Raw genomic sequence first — 24,412 nt, 5'->3', positions numbered from 1 at the left:
CCTCGGTTGTAACGAGTGGTTATTTCAGTCAAAGTTGCTCTTCTATCAGCTTGAATCAGTCGGCCCATTCTCCTCTGACCTCTAGCATCAACGAGGCATTTTCGCCCACAGGACTGCCGCACACTGGATGTTTTTCCCTTTTCACACCATTCTTTGTAAACCCTAGAAATGGTTGTGCGTGAAAATCCCAGTAACTGAGCAGATTGTGAAATACTCAGACCGGCCCGTCTGGCACCAACAACCATGCCACGCTCAAAATTGCTTAAATCACCTTTCTTTCCCATTCTGACATTCAGTTTGGAGTTCAGGAGATTGTCTTGACCAGGACCACACCCCTAAATGCATTGAAGCAACTGCCATGTGATTGGTTGATTAGATAATTGCATTAATGAGAAATTGAACAGGTGTTCCTAATAATCCTTTAGGTGAGTGTACATTAGCAGTGATGCAGCAAAAGAGCCATTTCTCTCTTGTTCATCTCCGCATCTTTCTCCCAGCAAGGCCCATTGTGAGACCGGTGACGAGTGGGCGAAACATCATTAAGAGACTATGCTGTTCTGAAAGAGAGAGAGTGAGAGAGAGATATGGCACTGCAGGCCACTACCACTGAGACTTGCTGTTGCCATAGTAACAGGCTGCGGAATTTCATGTTGACGCTTGATTGGCGGGTTTGTCTATATACCCACCATGTGTGTCTTCCCCAAGGTGCATGATGACCTGTCTTCCACCTTAATCACCTGGATGATAACAATAACTTACACACACACACACACACGCAGAGTTATGGCGGCCCTGCAAACGAGATGACGTTCAAGAGCAGCCATAACTCCCCCTGCTAGCAGCTGCTCTCCCAAGTACACAGCTGAATAATCCCAATCACAGCTGGCTGGGGATATCTGAGCTGTCACTGCAGGAGAGAGATGTGCAAGCGACGGCTGCCAGGATGGATATTACAATATGACTCATCATCATGTGGGCTACAAATCCGCCAAAGCACACTCACCGGAGTTCACCGTCACAGGTTGATAAGACATCTCTTAGACGTTGTGAGTCATTTAAAGAGCAGGGGTTTTTCTTTATGGCCCAGCTACAACTAACCTATGGAGATCCAGGAACAGCATGAGCACAGAAAAGATCTCAGAAAAAGATGTATGATTTAAAAAAAAATTGCCAACAATCCATAATTATGATCTAACAAGTGACTTCCTTTATTTTTGAAATACACCGGGTTCAAGAGTGTTTTAGCCGCGGCCATCATCAGCTCATCTTTAACACAATGGAATAAGTTTCATGTCTTGCAGAATCAAAGTGCAGTAATTAATAATTTCTTCTGCAAACCATTTAATGCTGTTTGCCATACAGTATTATTTCTTTGTACATAATACATTACAGCATTGCCTTTTTAAGAGGTTCAGGTAAGTCAAATGCTTTGTGTCAAAGGCTCAAAAGGTCGTAAGTACAAAGTTTTTCCCAAACATCAGCAATAACCTGTCTGCAAGCTTTTCTGGGAATTCAACCATGAGAAGAGACAGAGCTCTGTTTGTTCATGAGTAATTCCATAATTTAAAGGAAGTAGTGGTTATTAGGTCTGCAACTAATAATTATTTTCATTGTCGATTAATCTATCAATTTTTTCTCGAATAATCGATTAGTTGTTTGGTCTATAAAATGTGTTTTTGTCCACAACCAAATATATTCAATTTACTGTCAAAGAGGAGTAAAGAAACCATAGCTGGAATCACAGAATTTTGACATATTTTTACTTAATCGTTGCAGCTGTACTGGTTGTTTAAAAACATTATCTAGCATGTTTTTTGTCACTTTGCTAGTTATGGCATCTTTGAGCAAGAAATAACAGATTATGCACTTAAGTTCACACATTTCTGACACAAAAAAAGAAAAACTTAAAGTTTAAACGATTAGGCTGCAAATAATTAACACTGCTACAACTCAAGACAACTCTTCCTTTGTTTAGTAATAAAATGCAAAAATGACTAAAGTGACTTTGCTGTAGCCCTTGTTGGGGTGAAGTATAGTTAAAAAACAGTTACATTCAAAATAACAGAAGTCAGACAAGTTTATACTCAGTAATGTCGGAAAATTAGTATTTATGATTATTTATGGAGTTGTGTAATGTAGTCGTCTCTGCCTGCAGCACAGGCTTTGGCTGCTATGTGAATGTCTCCCCAAAGGGCTTCAGATGCCGAGTTGGGAGAAATGCAATCATTTACTCACTGTACAGTACTACTGCTTGGCTTTTCTTCTTAATGAGTGCTGAAAGCACAACATTTGCTCAGTTTGGGATTTCTGCAAACCAACTGCTTTAGAGGAGACTAAATCCTGATTTCAGCTGTTTTGTATATATTACAACATCTCTGGGGTACTTTGAAAAGACAAATATGATTAATGTTTGACAGTTTCAACATAGTGCAGTGTGTAAGTCAGAAGAGGCGTAATCCCATTTTGGTGTAAATTTGGCAGCAACATAGACTCTTGAAGAAAACAGAGCAAAAGAACAGCTTCACTGGCGCATGTGTGTGTGGGTGTGTTCTCTCAGCTGTCCCAGTCTGTACTCTGAGTCTCGTCGTCTCCTCTGTCATCCTCGTCTGAGTCGGCTGCCACCTTCTTCATCCTCATCATGGCAGCTTTGATGCTGCGCTCCAGCTCATTGTCTGCACCGTCCGGGGCTTCTGCACGTCCAGGAACCATCTACAACATGACGAGAGTCAATTTAATAACAGTTTCCATATTACATCCTCCTATTACTGTACTTGGTGGAAAAATCAATAGACCTTTTCTTGCAGCAGACATTATGACTTGTCACCTAAGTGGATACAGCCATTATTAAATGTGGGGTATGCGATTCTGGAGAAATACAATTCCATGATAGAGAGCGAACGACACAGCAAGTAATGTAACTAGCGTTAGCTAAATTGTGGGTTAGCAATCTGCTGCTACAGTTGCTACTGCACAGCTAACAAACAGAGAGGACAAGACGGTCCCAGAGCGAGTACAGCAGCTCCAGACAGCAATACTCACAATTCTCCTGCTACTATAGCTAACATCACAACAAACAGCAAACTAGAAAGTAAGCAGAATACCCGTGGGCAAGTCATTTAATGTTACCTGACCCACAAATCATGGCTAGAATAGTGTTGTGTGGGTTAGTCCGAGCCACTTTTTTTCCCATTTACAGAGCCAGGTGTGTGTACAAACACCGCGTTTTTTCCAGTGCACACAGAATAGACCTCTAGTGGATTGTGAGGAGATCACTGAATTTGACAAAAGGACGCGCATTAGATTAGATTAACCGCTATTACTTATTGTTTGTACCTGTGCCTGCTGCTGTCTATTAGGGTCAGCTGTGACACTTGCTAGTGCCTTCATGAGATGACGAGAACTCAGTTCAGTTTCAGTTATGTACCACCACAAACTCTTCATGTTGAAATGTAATAAATTAAAAGCTTTGGATCTCTGACAGACAGCTGATTGGCTGAAACATTCAGCATCCACAGTGTGTGTCTGTGTCTTTATAGGTCTTTTTCACAAAGCCATTGTTACTGTTATTAGTAACCCACCATTACTACTATGACAAACTGTCTGCTGTGAAAAAGGCATACCTGATTCTATACATATACTGTACCAGAAAAGAAAGCTGGTTTGATGACATTTCAGTATGAGTCCCGTGATGAACAATTGCCTCATTTGACTTTCAAACTGACTTAGCATTTAGTTATTCCCATTCACCCCTAAAAACTATCAATGTCATTATGAGATGTAGATAAACCATGGATAGTAACATCAAACTCTTCTCCTATACTAACAATACGCCTGATGTTAATTTATATTTTAGTCAACAAGTCCCATGAAAAAAAAAAACATACAGTATCTCACAAAAGTGAGTACACCCCCCACTTTTGTGTACATATTTGATTATATCTTTTCATGTGACAACACTGAAGAAATGACACTTTGCTACAATGTACAGTGTGTCTAATGTCTAAACCGCTAACAACAAAAGTGAGTACACCCCAGACTGGACTTAATATAGCCTGACCAATACTGGATTTTTGAGGCCTATACTGATATCGATATTTGGGAGTAAAAAAACAAAAAAAAAAAGGGAATGAAATATAAGTAATAAATATATACACGGATCCCTTAAATTTGTTTATGAATTTTACAGTTAAAGAATCAACTTGTGAGTGTTCTCGGAGGGACAAACTATGTAATGTTTATAACCCAGTTTGGCATTTCTGTAATGCAATTTCTTGGTCCTATTGGCTGACATATACACCATTACAATATATCTAAAATAAGCTAATATGATTCAATATATTAGCCTGGCCGATATATAAGAACATCTCACCTTCTTCAGGGTGACTCCCTGTCGGATTGCAGTCATCAGACTGCTCCTGAGATCCCCAGCTAGGGGCGCTGTCTTGGGAGCAGGGACCTTTCGAAGCCGACTCTGTCCACGCTGCAATGACGCCAACACTTCATCCATTGTTCCTGTAAATAAAAACAGGCACTTTTACAATGAAGACTTTTTGCACAATAATAATGCAATAATGCACAGTAATGTAATTTTGCACTTGTCAGTTTCAATTTCACTGCAGATGAAGCATCTAAAAATGTTTACCACCATTTTTCACACCAAAGCAGACTGCACAGAGTGTTCCCAGGTTGTCATTGGTGCACATTTTCAAAACAGTTTTTAATAACAGCTTCCTTTTGAATGACTCAGAAAGCTCAGGAAAATGAAGCTGTGTTGGACGTTAGTGTCTCCCTGAGTGTGCATCAGCAGGACTACAACTGAGGTAAAATGCATCCTCTGGGGGAAGTTGTGCATTTAGGGCAGAACACCATGTACAGACGCACGCGCACACAAACACACACACACACACACGAAGCACACTTTTCTCTGGAACAAACACGACCTCCCCTGCAGTCAGACAAATTCACACATCCAACTCCATATGTATTGTATTTTTCTAATAAAATGGAAATCCAACATTTTGATATCCCTTTATTACAGACACATAAAAAAGCTGAATTATCCTGCGTGTATTTCACTCTCACCTATATTTTGTTTGAGCATGTTCTTGGCTGGAAAAGGAGGGTCCTCTTTTTCACTGAGAGGCATTGGGGTGTCCTCAGAGGAAGGTGAAGCTTGGACAAGTAGAGGGGGTATGGCAGGGGGCAGTGGTGGGGGAGGGGGCGGTGGCGGAGGAGGTGCAGTAGGGCAGGTTATTGTTGGAGGTGGCGGTGCAGAGTAGATATGGACAGGTATGTCTTCAGGCTGCTTTTTCCTAGGTGTTTTATTGCGTCTGGGTCCAGGACGGATGGAGGAGGGTCCTTCAGAGGTAGGAGAGGGTCCAAGGCTGATTATGGACATCGGCTGGGAGGGACACGGGACTTCTGAAGGAGAAATCCTGGACTGAGGAGTCTTCAGGATGTACTGGCCATGTTGCTTCTTGAACATGATGGTAGAAGACGGGGAGAAATGGTTTGAGAAATAAGGACATTATCTTGTCTAATGTTCTGAGAAAGAACATGCTCTTTTGTTTTAAATAGGTCTTAAAGCAACTTGAGATTAAAATGAAGTGACAGGAAAACCATATCACAATCCATAAAATTAACTGGTTGACAAAACAGTCTCACCACAGAGGCCAGTCAGTAGCTGTTCTGGACAGGATTTCTAAGTTCTTAGTAAACTTCTGATTTATTAATTGAGCCTGCACCATTAAAACTCAAGAGAATTGAGTATTAAAACTCTTCCTAGAAGACTGTGAGTGTCTACAGCCATGCTAGCAACTCTGCCAGTCGCTACTTAGGCACAGCGGTGCTTTGAGCTAAATGCTAACGTCAGCATGCTAATGTGCTCACAGTGATAAATGCTAACATGTTCACAATCGTGGTTTAGTGTGTTAGCATGCTAGCATTTGCTAATTACCACTAAACAGAAGTACCGCTGAGGCCAATGGGAATTATTGGCTTTATGGGTATTTAGTCACAAACCAGTATTGGACAAATTGAAAGAAGTCTGAGGAAGTAACTACAATTCATCAGAAGGAGAAAAATAAACATCTGTACAAAATGTTATGACATGCAACCAATTACTTTTGAGATATTTCAGTCTGAATCAAATTGGTAGACCGACAACAATGCCATCCCTAGAGCCTCGCCACAAACATGGCTTGAACAGTTTTAGCAGGACAAACATTATTTTAATTTTATCAATTATTTAATTTTAACAATACTTTGCAAATCATTTGTAAATGTATGAGTGATTTATTTATATATACATACATACATTTCTATACATATTTATATGCATAAATACGTGAGAAATACACGTGTTTCAGAGTTAGTGGTATTCATACGGTTTAGAACACTTTCATTATAACTAGGCAAATATTAGTGGTATATTAGTAATAATTAAAAAATCTGAATCTCTCTCAATTTCCTGTCTGGCAAAGCTCTGGTCCTCCACACACCAATTAAAGCTCTGGTGTATACATCTCACTACTACAGAACATGTCCACAAACACAGCACTTCGTCATCAGAACTTCCTCTGACGTAGGGTTGAGAAGTTAATAACTGAATTTTAATTTTGAGGTGAACTATTGAACTATTAAATTAAGCGGTTACAAAGCAGGAGCCTCTGGGCTTTCATTAACAGAAGAGAACCTGCAGGGGGAGGCGGAGGAGACACAATAGAGGAGCACAATAGAGGAGCCTGACCTCTCTGAAGGATCGTAATCTGCTCAGAGTCTTCTCTCGCTCCTCATCCACCCACTGTTTCCGCCTCTGCTCCTCCTCTTTCTTCTTCTCTCGCTTCTGCAGACAACAAAGGGAGACAGTGGGGAGCTATTAGAGAGAAAGAATTGGATCCTGTTTCATTTGAGACTTATGCTGGTGCGGGAGCATCTCTGTGGGTTGTCTCGTTGCCGTGGTGACCTACCAGGTGGACCTGATGATGCTGGTTGAGGAGGATGGAGCTCTGTTTGGCTAGCAGCTGCTTCTGCTCGTTGGCCTCCACGCACTGATCCTAAAAACACACACAAACATTAATACTTGGATACTTGGGAAAAAACACATGAACACACCGTGGTCAGAAATGAGCGGGTGCTTGTCCTTCAAAGTTCAGGAAATGCCAGTGAAACTGATAATGAGGGGCAAAAAACAGTTATTAGGGGAGAACGTTTTTAATTTCACAATGTTCCTCATCTTTACTACATTATTAAATATGTATGCATGCAATTCTTGTTCCCTGTAGATTACTGCACTGCAAAAACTAAAATCTAAGTAAGATTAATTATCTTAATTAAAGGCCAAATATACTTGTTTTTTGTCTGACAAGATATTTTTTCTCACCAGGTGGCTTTTCTGTTAGAGAATTTCACTTGTTTTAAGTTTTTTTGTCCTTAAGTAGCAAGTCAAATATTCTTGTTCTGTTGGCAGATAATTTTGATTATTTTAAGTAATATTTCTCCCATTTTAATTCTTTTTTCCCTTGTTTTTGAGAGCTCACTTTTTGCGGTATGTGGCTGATTCGTGGGAGCCTCTATGAAGGGGATTCTTCTTTCTCTGTTCTGAGCAATAAAATGCTTTTTAATCAGACAAATGAGCATGCAGCCAGCAACAGGACAAAATGCCAAATGCACTGACTGTGCTAAAAATAAAATAATATAGTAAAAAGACAATTGGGGACGTGAAGGAGATATAGTGAGAAAATAAAGATTGAGAAAAATAACACAATCTTCTTCAGTTAATTTGCAACTATTTCCAATAGTATTCACAGATCAATACATTTGCCCTTTAAAAAGAATAACCAAAATACCACTAAAAACATTTTTTAAAAAGGAGAATAGAAAGTCTTCTGAGAATAAATGAATGGCACTCATCCTCACCTTTTTGTTGCGGAGATAGGCTCGCCGGGCACAGATGTTGCCTCTCTTGCTTTCCAAGGTCTGTAGCCGTTTTTTGAGCTGACTGACAGCCGGAGAGTCTGCAGGGTGAATACCTGTGTGGACCATGCTCTGCAGCTCCTCTGGATCTTCACAAACATCATAGTATACCACCTCCTCCTTCAGTTCTAAAACACAAATGCAGTTCAGTCACTAAACCAACCCTGTACCTGATCTAAAGGAGCCCTTTCAACCAGTGTAACTCTTAAATCATCACTTTAGCTTAAATTTGGTATTCAACAGAGATGACATGATGCTTCGGATATTACTTTGGAAATTAACTGTTGGTAATGTCTCAGTGGTGTCAACATGTACTATGTATGTAAACATTCGTACAGTCTCATGTGCCGGACAAAACAAGCCAAGTTGGTCCAGCATCAAAACAATTAAAGTTCACACAAAGCAGAGTCGAGTGTGTCCTGGGACTCATCCTGATGTCAACCATGGATGTCATGCAGATTACACTGTACATGCACTTCTGAAACAACATGTCAACAGGAAAACTAGTCTCCTGATTAATGTAGGTAGATTTCTGCACAAAAAAGAAGAGTCACTCTGCATCAGCTGAAAACTATAAATTTATGGTTTTGGAGTAAACTGACTAGTGCAGCTCATGTCACATAATTTCTTGTCTTAATGCCAAATTGCCAAATAAATGTATGTTTTTTTTGTGCATATAAACAATGTTTACATGCATACAGGTGATCTGCATATTATCCCATCAGTCATGAGTAAGAGTCTATTTGACAACCAGAAGTAAAATAATTCATATATTCCAATAAGGGGGGCATTAGAAAAGTCCTTTACTACTGATGAGTATTTAATTTAAAATATAAACTTTAACTTTACTGAGCAGCAATGGTAGAGGACACATTTTTTCCTCCTTCCAGCTACCAGCCAAGGACACACACAACCAAAGTCAGCACAGATACAGACAGGCCAACACACAGCAGGTACATACACACCACTTGAAAGCAAACATGCCAAGTCCCAGGAGGAGCAATTATGGAAATATTTACATGAACAAAATATTTCCCCAAAGTAAACCCTGTGCACAATACACAAGGTGACCATAAAAACACCATGTAATCCAATACAACAGTCCTGTAAGTATGTGAAACAGTATGTAACATAAAAATCTGCCATTTCATTGACTGAACAAGAAAACACACATATGCATTTTAAAGGGCCAGTTCAACAAAAAAAACTGAAAAAGAAATTTTCACCATCACAGGTTTTAAAACTAGCAGAACACAGCCACATGGGATGAGCAGAGGGTCAGATGTGAGCCAAAGAGGCTGAGACAAGGAACAATCAACACCTGTATGACGCACCTTTATATAATATCCAGGTCCACTTCTATTTTGCAAATGTATTGTCCATTTCAAAGTAACAAAAAATGTAATCCAGTACATTAATTTAAATACAGTGTTCAGGCCAAGATGGCAATTTATGTGAGGACCTGTAGATTACACTTTCACAGTGTGAGGCAACTGCAAGCCTTTTCATCTCTGCTTCATTATTTTGTACTTCTGGTATTATGATTTTATATAAATGATACGTTATTAATTACAGAGTGCTTCATACGCCATTAAATTAGTGTTTTAATGTGGACTTTACAAGAACACCACTAAAGCTGCTACACTTAATATTAGATTAGTTGCCAACTATTAAATTAATCACCAACTATTTGGATAATCAATTAACCGTTTGAATCATTTTGTTTTAAAAATGATCTGATTCCAGCTTATTAAATGTGAATATATTCTGACAGTAAACTGAATCTTTTATCTTTTGATTGTGGACAAAACAAGGCATTTGAGGACATCATCTTGTGCTATGGAAAACGCTGATTGACATTTTTCACCATTTTCTGACATTTTATAGACCAAACAATTAATCGATGAATCGAGAAAATGATCAACAGATGAGTTGACAATGAAAATAATCGTTAGTTGCAGCCTTACACACCACTGTCTTTCATAGTGATTAAATGTTGGTGGTATGTTTAGAACCTCTTCTTCCTCCATAAATCAGAATAGCTTACACATCTACCTTTAATCTGCCGTCGCAGGGTGTCTATCTGAGCCACCAGCAGCTGCTCCTCATTCTTCAGGATCTCAAACTTGGTGTCGTACAGTTCTATTTGGGTTTCATAGAACTGCAGTTCTAGCTGGTCCACTGTGTCCTGCTGCTGGCCGTCCTCAGACGCAGACCTAGAATCAGTTCTGTGGCTCTTGACTCTGCCAGACAGGCTGCCCAACTGTACTCCAACAACAGAAACATGTCAAGCCCATTAGATGATCATACTTGATGATGTGCATACTCACTGCTGACCATCTTCTAAAGCATACCATATGTTTTTATTGTTTATATTTGAATATGCAATTAAATTCAACTTGCAGAAACTTACAACTTGGTACACTAATCTCTCACAGAGAGATGGTGAGGCAATTGCAAGCAAGGACTATTTATCTTACACCTTGAATAAACTGAATAAGCTGTCAAAATGAAACCTATTTAGTGAGAGAATATCCTCCACATTATCCTTTTTATGACGTCTGTGTTTCTAATAGTTTGCCTTCTGGGTTAAATTTTTTGTTTTGACACAATTGCTTGTGAGTGCTTTTTGACAGCTCACTCTGGATGTGAGAGTGTCCTTGAACATAATGACAAGGAGTTTACAAAAGATCCTCTGCTTTCAACTACATTACCAGGTGAAAAAAACTAAAGAGAAAACTATTTGACATAAAAACAACACTAGTGTCTGTCTTTTTTAATCACTGTGAGTTGATTTTCATACTGTGATGAAATGAGCTGAAACCAGCAGCTACCTGCAAGCACAGTAATGTTAAGTATACTTGACATGTAGTCTCTAAGCTGAGGCATTCAAAGCATATGTATGTCCTTAAACGCTTTGAATTATGTCAAATACACACACTGCCACTGTGTCAGCTGGAGAGAGAGAGAATTGATTTTAGATGTAATACAGCTCATTCCAAACACACACACACACACACACACACACACACACACTAAATGTAAAGGCAGGCAAACCAGCACACTCAACAGAGCCACTGAGTATTGTTGCCGCCAGCGCTAGATTCTGCGTAGGTGTAGCTTACTGATCTCATTATAAACACTCACACACAACTGTCTCTGTAAAGGCTCATGTTGATTTCACAGTGGGAGATCCCACCAGCATCCTGAAACCTGATATTTTAAAGAGCTTAATCGGATGAATAATGCAGCCACATAAAGGTGAAGGTGCTGAAGGTGTTTTCTGTTCTCTTCCAAAAAGCTCAAATTCGCAGCACGACACCCTACAGCAGCAAGTAATTCGCTGCAATTTCCCCAAAGTACTGTGATCCTGACATTTGAAATAAACCTCCCCTGTACTCACTGATATGCATATAGCTGGCACGTTTTGAGTATGTATATAAACACAGACTCACTAATTCATTAATGCAGGTTTTGAGGGTATCTCGAGGGGATTCTCTGTGTTTTTAGAGAGGCTTTATAAATAGATCAAAGGACTTTAGCAGCCATAGATTCACATCAGACTGGAATACCAAAGGGCCGTGTTACATCTCTACAGACTTATCACCACTACAAAAGCAGTGTCGGCGCTGGCAGTGGAAATCTGAATGAAAAATAAACCCTTACAACTGTGTCAGAGCCCAATACACCACCATGGAATGTGCTGACTGATTACATCAGTGTTCATGCTGATCATGTTAATCAAAAAAACGTAAGACACACACCCTTCTCCTGATGCCATCTTTCTTGCGGTTGAGGCACATCTCTTTAGTCCTCATGTGCTGCAGGGTTTCTTTGGCTAATAGGAAACGTAGTTTCTCAAGTCTGGGAGCTGCAGACGCCCAGGCAGCAGCTCCAAAACGACACTTATCCTCCTCCATCTGCTTTAACATACCTGAACATGCACACAAAGGCTAGTTATGTGTGCGCATCACACAAAGCACACAATATATTAACATGGGTGCAAAGCAAAAGTAACAAGGAAAAAAAAAACATGGATACTTTTACTAATAAATTTGAGGTGTTAGGAGTTCATCAAATATTGTTTTGTGAGTGTTGTGATTTACTTTTTGTCATGATCTACATTCCCTGACCGGCCTCTTGCACATGTATTGCATACAATGTTTTCAGAACGCCTTACAAACCTCCAGCAAAATGGTTTACAGGCACATGAATAAAGCTACAATTGCAAGCCATTTAGATTGTGGAATGAGTGTATCCATATAAAATTATATCTATATATATGTTGTGCTTTGGGATTTTGTCTTAATTCCCTCAGAATATGGTGAGAATTCACAAAACGCCCACTTGAAAAATGGCTGCCAAACAAAGTGAAATTCTTATCCAGTTTTTCCTACTTCCAACAACACACTTGTTTGAGCAATGAAGTTTATCACACAGAGCAATTATCTGTTATATTATAATTTTTTCATGTAATTATTTAAAGTGTGCCTTAAACCTTATATTTCCTTTTAGATGAACATGACATTGTGCATTTTGTGTGGATATTAGATAACATATTTCATAAATATATTGTTTGTCTGCAACTGCAATGGAACTTGGTGACTGCTGCATTTCCTGTTTGCTGAGGAATGACACATAAAAGTCATTAATTAATTCATCCATAAACAAATAAGAGAAATAAACACAGCAGCTTATACCAGCTAGAGCCTTTGAAGTCTGTGCAAAGTAGGAAACGGTGATGTCCTGAATTGAAGCGACTGCATCTTCTGCCTTCGTTCTCCACTCATCCGCCTCCTTCTCCAGAGCTGCAATTCTCTTAGGACCCAAGTCCTCAAACTCCAAAGACTTCTGCAGAGAACCACAGTGAGCAGGGACAGTGGACAACTTTACACTGTTAAGATGACAGATACTTAACCCACTTGCATATAAATTTGGCTTTTAAGTAAGTTCAGTGAAAAGATTTAATTATTTTCTTAAATGACACATAGAAATATCAAATTGTGTTCATCACTCCACCACAATGTGTGTATAGGTATGTGTGTCTACACAATAACAGAGAAATGAAACAGGTTAATCCTCCAATATGTGCTGTATGAGGCTATGCAGTTCCATAAGTCTAAAATATGTCCTAGGGCTATAAATGTGTATTTGCATAAATCTGGCAAATCTGCATGAAGCTCCCCTTTCATTTCATTTGTTTAAACATTTAAATTCCTGATGAGAATATATTGAATATTTAGATACCAAAACAAATTGCAGACTGCATCCTCTGCATATAATAGTTTACCACAGGGGTTTTCAAAGCCTGAGACTGTGGGCCTCCCCTCAGACAAAGCTTGGGAAACGGAGCTCCCCAGGAATTGAGCGAAACTTAAGCTGTTTAAGTTTCGCTCAATTCCTGGATGCCTATGGGATCATGATTATATTATTTGATCCCACAGACACTCAACATTTGAGCCAAAATAGCCTAATATTGCTGTTTGACATAACTTCTGACTACACCAAATAGTTTTAAAAAAGGTCTGTCCTAAGGCATTTATTACTTTCTGACTCTGATGGGGGGAAAACAGTTCCCAAAAACTACTGTATCTCTGAACTCTCACACATGTAGGTTAATAACTAATGCAATAAGTAATGTAAGGCCCGCCTCACACCCCTGGTTTACCACAGCCTAAAAAACCGCACAACTGCTAAATGTGCGTCTGTATTCACCAGGATCTCCATCTTGTAGAGGCAGGCCAGCTCTCTCATGTCCCTGAAAGGCTGGAGCAGATAATGGAAGAAAGTGGTGGCCACAGTGACCAGGTCCTGATAGGCTGCGTCCTCTTCCTCGTAGATGCTGAGCAGCGCAACCATTCGGTCTGCACTGGCATGAATCTGCAGCAGCTGTAAAAGTGGAGGACATAAACACTGTTACCTTTGTTTATTCTGAGCCCACAGTCTTTGGCTGGCTTTTCATGTCTCAGACGAATTGGAAATAACATAAAAATCTCTGATGGAACACTTTTTCGTACAACATCTGAGCACACTAATATAAAAGTCGATATTAGTCCTTTCATAAGCAGGCGGGCTGAGGGTTCAAAACCACTAGATCATTTATCTGACGCTCTCCACTGAAGCCAGACAACAACAACAAATGTATCTCTAATCTAATTTCATGGGGGGGGTGAGGGGGGGGTATTGGCCGGGTAAGTCGATTTCGGTAAAAAATAAAAGGGCATCATAATAACCATAATAAAAAGGTGTAAACATCAATGTGACTGTATTAATATACGTTAGTGTTTATATATGGTATCAACATATCCATGGACCCCAGTACAAACCACAATCCTAGTCATCAACATTAGACAGTCAGTGACAAAACACATCACAGCAGAAAGCACAGAAGGACTTCCTGAATCTCTGTGAAGAGGACTTGGGCATTAACAAACCTGTTGCTAAAAGAGCTCTGCAGCTCGCTAAAAACACTATACATTTGAGGTGGACAATATAATGTTTAGTCATAGAATATAATACAAATTAAAAGTTAAACCTACTCTCTGACACAGTCTCAACAAAACATCATATAATTTTCATACAAGGCGGCATTAACTGTATCACTATCGTATCAGATTACATTAAATGTTACTGATGCTGTGTACACTGACTGCATTTTCCCCAGTGTCTCATATATCTGGGCTTGGAGTGTGGAGTTGTACACTGTCATTAAGGCATCTCTCACCATGTTATTTACTTGTGTGTAATAAGTTACATTTCAAATCACTTTTATTCAAATGTCAAAGGGCAGGCTGACAAACAACATTAGCACTAGTGGTGTTGCCACATCTAGAGCTTTCACTGTAATACACGAACAGCAAAGATTTGCTGTGTCATAGCAGGTCCACTTTCAGACTTGTAACACCACTGTGTGGTGCTAGTCCTGCAGGGTAACATGCAAAACAGAGAACCATAGGGCAAACAGAGGTTTCCCAAGCTTCACTATATCCTCAATCCTTTTTCTTCTGTTCAGGTGAAACACTTCTTCTGAACAGTTTTTCTGGTTTGTCCACTGTCCATTGTCCATAATCTTTGGTTTCATGGCATTTTCAGTGCTCTATAAATGATTTAAGTATAGTATGTGTCATAAATCCACATATAAACCTATTAAAGTTCTGCAATACATCTTGACTTTATAAAGGTTAAGTTTATTATATATTTAAATAAATAAAATGTTAATATTGTACTGCGTTATTCTGAGGTGTCTCTATATTTAGTCTACCTTCAGTGGGATTGACAAAATATTAGCAACACCTCAGTATCATCACCACAAACTAAACTAACTAACAACTAAAGCCTCCAAAATGACAATAAAGTTGAATCAACACGTTTATCATGTTCCTACCTACATAATGTAGGTAGGATTTATTGCAGGGTTGTTGTATTAGACTGCATTGATTCTAGCTAGGTATACCTGACAAACTGGCAACTGAGTCTATGCAGCACCCATGGTACTGGCACCTGTGGCTCATTTGATCCCACTGCTGCCACGCCCCCTCACCTGTCGCAGGTGACCCTTGGCCCTTGACATCTCGTCCTGCATGGTCTTCCTTTTGAACTCCTGTAGATTTTCAAAGTACTCCTCAACATCCCGCTCATCCTGGGCGAATAACGTGTCGAGAACAATTTTTCGCCCGCAGATGTCAATGGCGGTGCTGAAATATTTTTCGAGTTTCCTACACGGTGTATCAAAATCCCTCTCGTCGTCGTCCTCGGGACCCGACCTCCGATTCAGGAAGAGCAAGTCCCAAATGTTGCCGTCTTCGAACTCTGACAAATCCGGGAAGCAGGCTCCCAAGATGTCAGCCACGCAAGTAAACTGCTGATGGATATGTTTCAAGTCGCTCACGGAGAAGAGTCCAGCCCAGCTCATCTCATGGTCGCCGACGGCAACTTCGGCTTTGCGTTTCTGCCGTTGTAACGTCCGGTTGTGGCAGGTGACAGCGAACTTACACTCGATGACATTCCACTGTACGATGAAGCCCAGCTTAAAAGTCTCAGTTTCTTCAAATATGTTACTTTTAACGGCCACCCAGCCCTCCAGACTATCTAACCGCTCACACTCAACGTTATTCATCTTAAAAAGAGATGGTTTACTTCGGCCTCCGAGAAGCTGCTGGCTCTGTTTACAACGTCCGCCATTTGCGTGACGTAGGCTGCCTTCATGCGCCTCAGAAATATTCTCAACGTTTTTAAAACCGAAACCGTTAACCGTCTAACAAAGTGATAAACAGACCGTTAAAAGGCTTTGTTATCACATTTACTGAAATAATATTGACACAGTGGAGACAATCACATGCTTGTAGTTTTGTGCACATTATTTAGATAAGACATTAAGTATAACACCCCTTCCATTATTTATAGCACGCATCAGTTATCTTTCTTCCTTCCAACAGCTCAGAGTTGCTTGATTTCTACGTCAAAGCAACAGTCACGAAAAAGGTGCCAGCCTGTAATTTTGATCACCGAGGCACTGACAGAGCAGACGAGGTCGAGTATTTCTCGGTATTTCTGAGCAAAAGGGATAGAAAGACAATGTGGGCGTTTACGAGATATCCTGAAGGCACCACAATGCCCCTGTATTATGTTCAACTTTGACCTTTGATTCACATGTTCGGGGATTTCCAACTCCTGAACGCCTTAAGGCGACGAATAATGCCAACTCTAAAACTGGAAATAATTACGTTACTAACTAATTAAGGTTTGACAGGCTTCTAAATAGTCTAACTTGTATGTTTTATTCAATAAATAACTAACTCCCTGCATGGATGTTTGACATTCCTATGAGCAATCTGAGTCCCATCTATTTTTGTCATAGTTTCTGGGTGAGGGTTGGACTGCTTGCAGAGTTGGCTTGTCAGACACCACTGTTAGTTGTTTAGAGCAGACTGGTTTACTGAATTATCAAGGTAAATTTGCATCAGCTGCTCATTTGCTATTCATTTAATTGATTGTTCTGTACAGGAAAGTTGCTTGGTTAAAGTATGGAAAGTATTTATTATCTGATGCAGGATTTTTTGAATATTAATATGGTTGTTGATCCATAGATTGTTATAGATAAGAAAATAAAGGTCAGAAGTCAAATCATAAATGACTTGTAAACCTCTGTCCTCGCACAGTCATTCTCCTCATGGACCTGTATGAGATCAGGGGAGGTCTGCTAGATGTGATTGCAGAAGAAGCTGAGCACCAGGACTTAAGCAGAGAGTCGACCACCATGGAACCCTACAATGTGGTTTCAGACAGAGGAGGGAGGGCGCCACAAGACGTTTCGACCTTCCAGAGGTTCTCAGTCAACACCAACGAGTCCCTTCATTTTGAGCCCTGTGAGGACAGCACTCCATCTCCCACTCGGGCAGAAGATGGACATGATGATGATGATGATGATGATGTGTTTAAGGAAGGAGAAACTGAGGTGGGGGACACAAACACAACTTTGATATTTTCTTGTTTTATCTGTTTGTCTTGATTCTTGTGAGTTAAATCACTTTCTCAAGAGGACAAACATGCTGAAAATAGCAGCATAAATACAGAACTTGAACCCCCAGAAATACAAGGATTAGTGGGAATAAACAAGCCATAAAAACACTCAAATTCATTAAGAGTTTTTGATTTTATTATTAGACATTAACACGAGTAAGTGCATATAAAAATGTCATCCACAGTGACAAAATACACTCTTCAGAAATGTCAAGGATAACACAAGAAAGTAAAAAAAACAAACAAAAAAGAATCCTCCTTGTAGTCTGATAAAGATCGCAAGCTACAGATGTACAATCAACCCTTGCAATACACAGGTAGAAAAAACCTAATGCATCGATATAAATATACAGAAATATACATGTATATACCACCTGGGGTCCCCTCACAAGGAGCCACACATGATTATATTAATAAAGATACTCCGAAAAACTCAATGGCCATGAAATTACACTTAATTTATAATTTGAGGTTGCTTTGTGGCTAATTCTCAGAAGATGGAGCTGTCTGCATGAAAGTGTGTTTTTTTTTTTTTTCCAAGCCACAGACATGAGCAGAAAGTCCTGACAGCACAGGCTGAAAACTAGTGTAATGTTACTGGTTTGAATTACAAAGAGACTTTTGATTGTTTTTAGTGTGAGATCGTCAGAATCAGGAATCAGTTACAGGGGAAGGTTGCTGAGATGGAGAACTTTGCAGGTCACCTGGAGGAAATCTTTCTCACTGTGGAGGTAAATGTCCCTCTTAAAATACTTTTAGTTTAGTGAAACAGATTGTTAGAATGTGTTCTGATATTGATTCATGGCTGTGTGAGCATGTGGGAATTCTTCTTTTTATTATTATATTTGTTTTATTGAACTCAGCGTATCTCCCTCTGGGCCTGAAGTTAAGAATCAAACACATCCATTTCATTCAACGCCTCCCTTGATCTGTCATCCTCCCCTCATTTTTCTTTTCTTTCCATATTTTCTTTAAAGATAACAAATGTGTAAATCTCTACCTGCGCCACTGTGATCGTATGAATGTATGTACAGGATAATTTTGGCCGTCAGGAGCAGCACTTGGAGCAGCACTACAATGATGTGCTGCAGACATTGTCTCAGCGATATGACGAGAGGGCGGCTGGACTAGAGGAGGAGAAGAAGGGCAAGCTGGAAGCCCTGTACAGTCAGCTGCTGGCTTGTGGTCAGGCGATGGATGCCTCCAAGGACCTCATTGAGACGGCCCAGGAGATCTACCGCAGCCAAGACAAGAGGCTTTTCCTGAAGGTGTCCTTGCTTCTGTTCTTGTTGTATACATAATGATAAATGGCTCCAGCAGAGGATTTTCCTGTCATACTACTGATGTATTGATTAGTATTTCTTTGTTCGTTTGTTGTTCTTTGTTGTTCAATTGCTTTCTTTGACCTTTATTGCCAGACAGTTATGCCCACCATTAAAAGGTAATTATGATGCTGCTCAGTGAGTATGCCACATAGTGTGACCCTGCACTGGTGGTGACTGCTGTGTCATTTCAAAAGACTAACCATTAATGGCACAAAGCTAATATTGTGTGTCCAGCTTTTTTTGCATGTAGTTTCAGACTAATATTATAAAAGTAGGCACACTGGAGTGGAACTGTAAATTCCTGGCTTTGGAAAAAGTAGTTTGACATAAAAATCCTTACCCAAGGTCCACTTATTAGCTTTTTGCAGAGCACTGAGGTAGCTCAGTTTCCATGACATGGAAATAGTCATTCTCCATGATAATTGAGCAAAGTCTGTCCACCGCAAAAGACCACAAAATGCTCCAGGATAAGCTAGTAAGTGGACCTTAACTGGATACATTTTGACTCATCCAACACAAACTACTTAACCTTAATGTTAACATTAAAGTACTCAGAGCTGTTTTTTTGCCTTCTTTTTGTTTTACTTTAGAATCGAGGAGTTTGCCAAAGAGGAGATAGACCTCACATTGGCTACAAGCCTTGAGTTTAACACACCACTTGCTGACCTGTCAGATGTCAAAACAATGATGGACACCATCAATGTTGTTCCAGGTCTGATATACAAACCACTCCCCAGTTCACCTATATAGAGTTTATAACATAGAGGAGTTAGTGGTGTGGTGGTGGTTACCCAGAGACCATTAACTAGCAATTTATTAGCTTTGTGCATATAACAATTTTTAGTGAGGTTAGCAACAGAGAGCGACTATGATGATTAGAGCCGATCACTTAAAGCAATCAAGGCTAGGACAGGATCCCCCAGAGTGTAGACGCTGGTGGTGGTGGAGGAAAGCCAGCAGGTGGATGATGGAAACTGGTGGAGTTAAATCTCCCTAAACACCATGGAGGTGACAACCTCCAGGTGTAACATTACAGAATTACAATGACATTTAACCTGATGACCTAAGGAACATGTGAAGAAAGATCATGGGTCAGACATGGTGAAGAATTGAGAATGTAGGTAGGAATGTTTTTGTTTGCAAAAGAAGGGATATAAAATTCACTTTTAAAGTTACTGTTTCAGCAATAAGGATTCGAGTAAATGAAAGCACATAGGTGTCAGTGTTGAGCTGAAACTAGAGCAAGCTGTCGCAACGTATCACTTTTTATGCAAAACGACTCCTACACGGTTATCTTAGCGCTTTTGATGGTATGACTTGATAACAAAACTGGGTTAATAATGTTTCTTCAATGTAAAAACAGCTCCATCTGCGCCAGTAATCAACCCCCAGATGCCCAACTCTGCCACCCAGACGTCCCTGCGTGTGTGCTGGAGCTTGTTCTCCGACGACACAGTGGAATACTATGAGCTTTACTACAGACCTGTACTGGAGGACACACCAGCAGACAGCACCTGTGCACCACATGGTACAACACAGAGACACTGACTAGAGATTCACATTGCATGATAACACCATCTACTGTTGAAACAGTACCTATCGATGTGGGAAACTTATGATTTCTCTGGAGGATACTATGTGTTTATCAGCGCAGCCACAGTTAAATCTGTGCTTGCTTTTCAGTAAGCAACGTAAAAGTGAAGGAGACCCACTGCACTGTGAGAGATCTGCTGCCCAATGCTCAGTATGAACTGTGGGTAACTGCTACCAATACCACAGGCATCAGCCCAGCGAGTGAGAAGGCCTTATACATGACAGGTAGTAAACGCCCCACTCCTACAACTATATGATGCGTAATTAAACTTGTGACAGTTTAAATAATTGTTCTGTTGTCTCATTTGTGCATATTTTGTTGTCACTCCAGCGTCACATGATTGATGGTAGAGAGAATGAAGTGTTAAGTCTTTGATTCCTCTCTCGCCAGTGCCATCGCCTCCAGTTATCAAGCAGAGGGAGTTTACTAGCTGTCCAGAGGCTGCTCTGATACGCTGGGAGTCAGGAAACACCAACCCTGTAGACTCATACACTGTGGAGCTCAGCGAGATGGGTACTGATGGCACACAGAGCGGTGTTACTGAGTAAGAACTGTATTTTTAACATACAACTATAGTTGACAGATTCAACACAAAAAGAAATTTGTCTTTTTCTTTCCTCCTTCTTTTAGAGTTTACACACAAAGATGAAATAGCTCAGTTAGCTCAGCTAGTGGATAAGCAGAGCTTCAAAGATGCAGTACCCCATGATATTTGTCTTCACTGGCCTGTCCTTTTAATAAGGCTTTTTCTTCAAGACATCCATAAGCAAGGCTCTGTTAGTGCTTGCCTGGGATTTTTGAGGTCCCATGGTTATAGAGCTGCTGAATCAAGACACACTCTGTCCTAGAAAATCTATTCTTGGCTTCAGGTCCTACAGCACTGTTAGCCTCAGCTAGAATACTGTCCTCGCATTTGGAGTCACTTTCATGGTTTTCATTTTCTGGTAACTTAAGAGAGCAGTCAAACTATTTATATGAATAGTCTCTGTATTTTTGCATAGTGGAGTCTAAACTGTATTAACTCAATTGCGTCTATGGACCAAGCTAAGCACCCCATTTATCCACATAGTGTTTCAGAAGTTGTGAGACAAGATGTTACTTCAAGTCTTATCACTCTAGTAGAGGTATGGAAATAAAAGCTGATCCAAAAAGTCATCATCATTTCATTTATTTAGCCTTCCGTCTCCTTGGTTAATCCCCCAGGTCCATAGTAGCCGTGCCCACCTGTCAGTGTCTGATCCAGCTGCAGACAGGACGGCGTTACCTCATCTCTGTGCGAGCAGTCAACATCGGTGGGCCCAGCGACAGGAGTGAAGTTATTACTGTCTCCACAACAGGTGAGAAGCATCATGGATCAGCCTGTTTGTGGTGCTTTTGGCCAGTGGTGGAAGCGCTCAGGTCATTTTCTTAAATAGCAATTCAGAAATATCAAACTATCCTATTACAAGTAAAAGCCCTTTATTTTATATACATTAGTAAATCCACTTAAAGTATGAAAAGTAAACATACAATAGCCTCTGTTAATATTATTTTTTGTTTTATGTTGAAAAATCATTGAATGATGTACCATATTGTAATATACATTTATTTATCTGGTAAGTTATATGTATGTTGCATGTGAGGGACTACAGATTTTCCTTTCGTTGTACAACCTTGATACCATAATTAGCACCATGGTTCCAAACTGTTTTTGTCACAATGTCGACTTGAGTTTGAATATGTCTGACTTAGACTACAAAGAATTTCCAAAAGCAAACATCATTGTGTTGCAGAATTTAGTTTATCATTTCTCACACCTATAAATATCTCATAGCCCCTTTTGTGGGTCGCAATGCTCAGATTGAGAACCACTGCATTAACATGTAAGTTGTTGAGGTGGAGCTAATTTTAACAGCTCAATATGGCCTTGGGTAGTTGAATCTGTAACAATGCATCATATTTTTTATTAACATAAAACTATACACTAACTATAAATGTCAAGTAATTGTTACAGTATTAGTATTAAGTAGTATGAAATGGAAATACACAAGCCCAGATGCCTCCGTCACTGCTCTTTGCACATTCATACGATGACTTAACATCACTACATGTTTGTTTACCTGTGCAGGTACATTCTTCCATCTCCTGGAAGACAGTGCCCATCCTTGCCTGTCCTTCTCTGAAGACGGCTTCACCATGTTTTATGGAGATGAGGAGCTGCCAATTAGCGCTATGGCCTCAGATGATAACACCTTTACCAGGTAGCCTATACAGTCACTACTGACAGAAGATAATGGAAAACTATTAGATTACCCCTTATGAGTTGATGTAAAGTAAGACTATGTATGTGTGTACAGATGTGTAGCTGTCCTCGGGGATCTGATTCCTGTGCGAGGCAGGCATTACTGGGAAGTTGAGGTGGATGATGGGACGGAGTTTAGGATCGGAGTTGCATATGAGGACACACAGAGGAGCTCGTACTTCGGAGCCAACAATACCTCCTGGTGTATGAGACATATTCTCACTCCATCCAGGTAACATTAATGTGGATATGATTTAACCCGAATGTTCTGCTTAGGGTCTGAGACTCTAGCTGTGCACACTTAAATACAATGGATTTCCATTTGTGATTGGTGATGACAGTACTTTTGTCTACACAGCACTATTTAAATTAGTCTATTAGGATTTATTATTTGAATTTTCCATCTTATTGACTCCAAATGTCAGTAACATCATGCCACAGGATAACATACTGTAGCCTGTAACATCTAAAACATAAAATCTCCTTATTTTTTGTAGTAACAATGCTTTATGGTAAGTACCCTATTCTGTCATCTTCGTCAAAGTTTTCTTTTTAATCGTGTCAAAAGAAAAGAAATATTCAAATGATTATTTTTAATCAAACAGTAGTGGGGTCTGTGGGAACCCAAACACGAATGAAATAATCCAAGTTAAAACAAAAGGAGTAGCGTTGGTTTGCTGCTCAGTCACTTTTTGAAATACACTTATTCCCATTTGTTGTGCAAGCTGGGGGAGAGAAACTGACTCTTTTTCTACACAGGACTACATAGACCAAGTAGATGCAGATTTTTCAGACTGATCTGATACAATTAGCACACTGATCCTCTGAGGGACTACTACTGCAGTTCATGGAAACTGGGCCAAGACAATATTTTTAGCCTCCAGAAAATTTCCTTTCGTAAGCAAAAAAAAAAAGAAAGGCTAAGCCCATTGAAGGTAAAAGAGCCCACAGTTGAATATCTGTTACGTTAAAAGTGTTGCTATGACAACCCTTCTTGGAACAAAGCAGGACAGTTGAATTGTCACATTTAGTAAATCAGAGCAGCATATCACACAAGCCCTGAATGTGGTTTAAATTGTGGGCATCTTAGTGATTCTGCCTACACACAATTTAACAATCACATTTCTCTATTTCTTTAATCCGCAACCATTTGAAATCCTGCTGTTGGCTCATGATTCAGCATCTGTTTTCCAAATGGCTGCAACAACAATCCCAAAGAAAAAAAGCTTTATATTCAGAAATGTTTTGCTATCCTCAATCATAATGTTACCACCCTTTTCTCTCCCCCCCCCCCCCCCCTTAGGCATAAATATGAGTTTCTGCACAATGGTTGGAGTCCTGACCTGAGAATTACAGTGAACCCAGTGCGGATAGGAGTGGCACTGGATTACGAGAGGGGGGCTCTGTCCTTCTTTAATGTGAATCTGGAACAACACCTACACACCTTCCACTGTCACTTCCGAAATTATGTCCACCCCTGCTTTGGCCTGGATAACCCAGGAGCTCTTACTGTGCACAACGGCATAGAGGCTCCCAAGTATGCATTCATCTGACACCAGTAATAATATCTACTATTAACATGAAATAAAACCCAGGACTGGTAGGAAGTGAAATTAATTTGTTTTTAATACTTACCAAAGTTCTGGGTGTCACCCCTCAAACTCTTAACATTGTGAACCCCCAAATTCATCAAATAAAACCACTGCTGACCTTCCTCAG

The 24,412-nt window shown here is 40.0% G+C and overlaps 2 protein-coding genes across 5 annotated transcripts; one reads left to right on the top strand and one right to left on the bottom strand.

Annotated features, from left to right (window-relative positions):
- Positions 1-1,184: 1,184 nt before the first annotated feature.
- On the bottom strand, positions 1,185-16,180 carry LOC119889841 (WASP homolog-associated protein with actin, membranes and microtubules). 2 transcript variants are annotated; one of them, XM_038700728.1, is made up of 11 exons: positions 15,515-16,180; positions 13,690-13,863; positions 12,675-12,825; positions 11,739-11,908; positions 10,030-10,237; positions 7,918-8,102; positions 6,969-7,055; positions 6,749-6,844; positions 5,083-5,473; positions 4,370-4,512; positions 1,185-2,709 (listed from the first exon to the last, which is right to left on the bottom strand). In XM_038700728.1, the coding sequence occupies exons 1-11, from the start codon at positions 16,088-16,090 to the stop codon at positions 2,554-2,556; spliced, it is 2,337 nt and encodes a 778-aa protein (XP_038556656.1). In that variant the 5' UTR covers positions 16,091-16,180; the 3' UTR covers positions 1,185-2,553. The 2 variants fall into 2 exon arrangements, with proteins under 2 accessions (XP_038556656.1, XP_038556655.1); XM_038700727.1 differs by having other exon boundaries at positions 5,083-5,476; positions 15,515-16,179.
- On the top strand, positions 15,813-24,407 carry LOC119889842 (fibronectin type III and SPRY domain-containing protein 2). 3 transcript variants are annotated; one of them, XM_038700730.1, is made up of 13 exons: positions 15,813-15,950; positions 17,133-17,428; positions 18,129-18,224; positions 18,528-18,761; positions 18,912-18,934; positions 19,409-19,530; positions 20,182-20,346; positions 20,502-20,636; positions 20,803-20,956; positions 21,616-21,749; positions 22,520-22,652; positions 22,749-22,925; positions 23,997-24,407. In XM_038700730.1, the coding sequence occupies exons 2-13, from the start codon at positions 17,144-17,146 to the stop codon at positions 24,244-24,246; spliced, it is 1,908 nt and encodes a 635-aa protein (XP_038556658.1). In that variant the 5' UTR covers positions 15,813-15,950; positions 17,133-17,143; the 3' UTR covers positions 24,247-24,407. The 3 variants fall into 3 exon arrangements, with proteins under 3 accessions (XP_038556658.1, XP_038556659.1, XP_038556657.1); XM_038700731.1 differs by lacking the exon at positions 15,813-15,950 and adding an exon at positions 16,263-16,714; XM_038700729.1 differs by lacking the exon at positions 15,813-15,950 and adding an exon at positions 16,743-16,922.
- The last annotated feature ends 5 nt before the right edge of the window (positions 24,408-24,412 follow it).

The sequence above is a fragment of the Micropterus salmoides genome, unplaced genomic scaffold (genome assembly GCF_014851395.1).
Source record: "Micropterus salmoides isolate LMB-PRFRI ecotype aquatic unplaced genomic scaffold, ASM1485139v1 Ms_hic_scaffold_6, whole genome shotgun sequence".
Taxonomy (NCBI): Eukaryota; Metazoa; Chordata; class Actinopteri; order Centrarchiformes; family Centrarchidae; genus Micropterus; species Micropterus salmoides.
The sequence above is the reverse complement of the archived record's forward strand: the minus strand, read 5'-3'. Positions and strand labels throughout refer to the sequence as shown.

Excerpts from the sequence above, each read along its gene's own strand:
- LOC119889841 (XM_038700727.1), bottom strand. The coding sequence starts at position 16,090 with ATGAATAACGTTGAGTGTGAGCGGTTAGATAGTCTGGAGGGCTGGGTG. Across the intron at positions 10,238-11,738 it reads AAGATGGCATCAGGAGAAGG|TTGGGCAGCCTGTCTGGCAG; the intron begins GTGTGTGTCTTA and ends GTTGGAGTACAG. Across the intron at positions 4,513-5,082 it reads CATGCTCAAACAAAATATAG|GAACAATGGATGAAGTGTTG; the intron begins GTGAGAGTGAAA and ends TTTTATTTACAG.
- LOC119889842 (XM_038700730.1), top strand. The coding sequence starts at position 17,144 with ATGGACCTGTATGAGATCAGGGGAGGTCTGCTAGATGTGATTGCAGAA. Across the intron at positions 22,653-22,748 it reads GATGATAACACCTTTACCAG|ATGTGTAGCTGTCCTCGGGG; the intron begins GTAGCCTATACA and ends ATGTGTGTACAG. Across the intron at positions 22,926-23,996 it reads CATATTCTCACTCCATCCAG|GCATAAATATGAGTTTCTGC; the intron begins GTAACATTAATG and ends CCCCCCCCTTAG.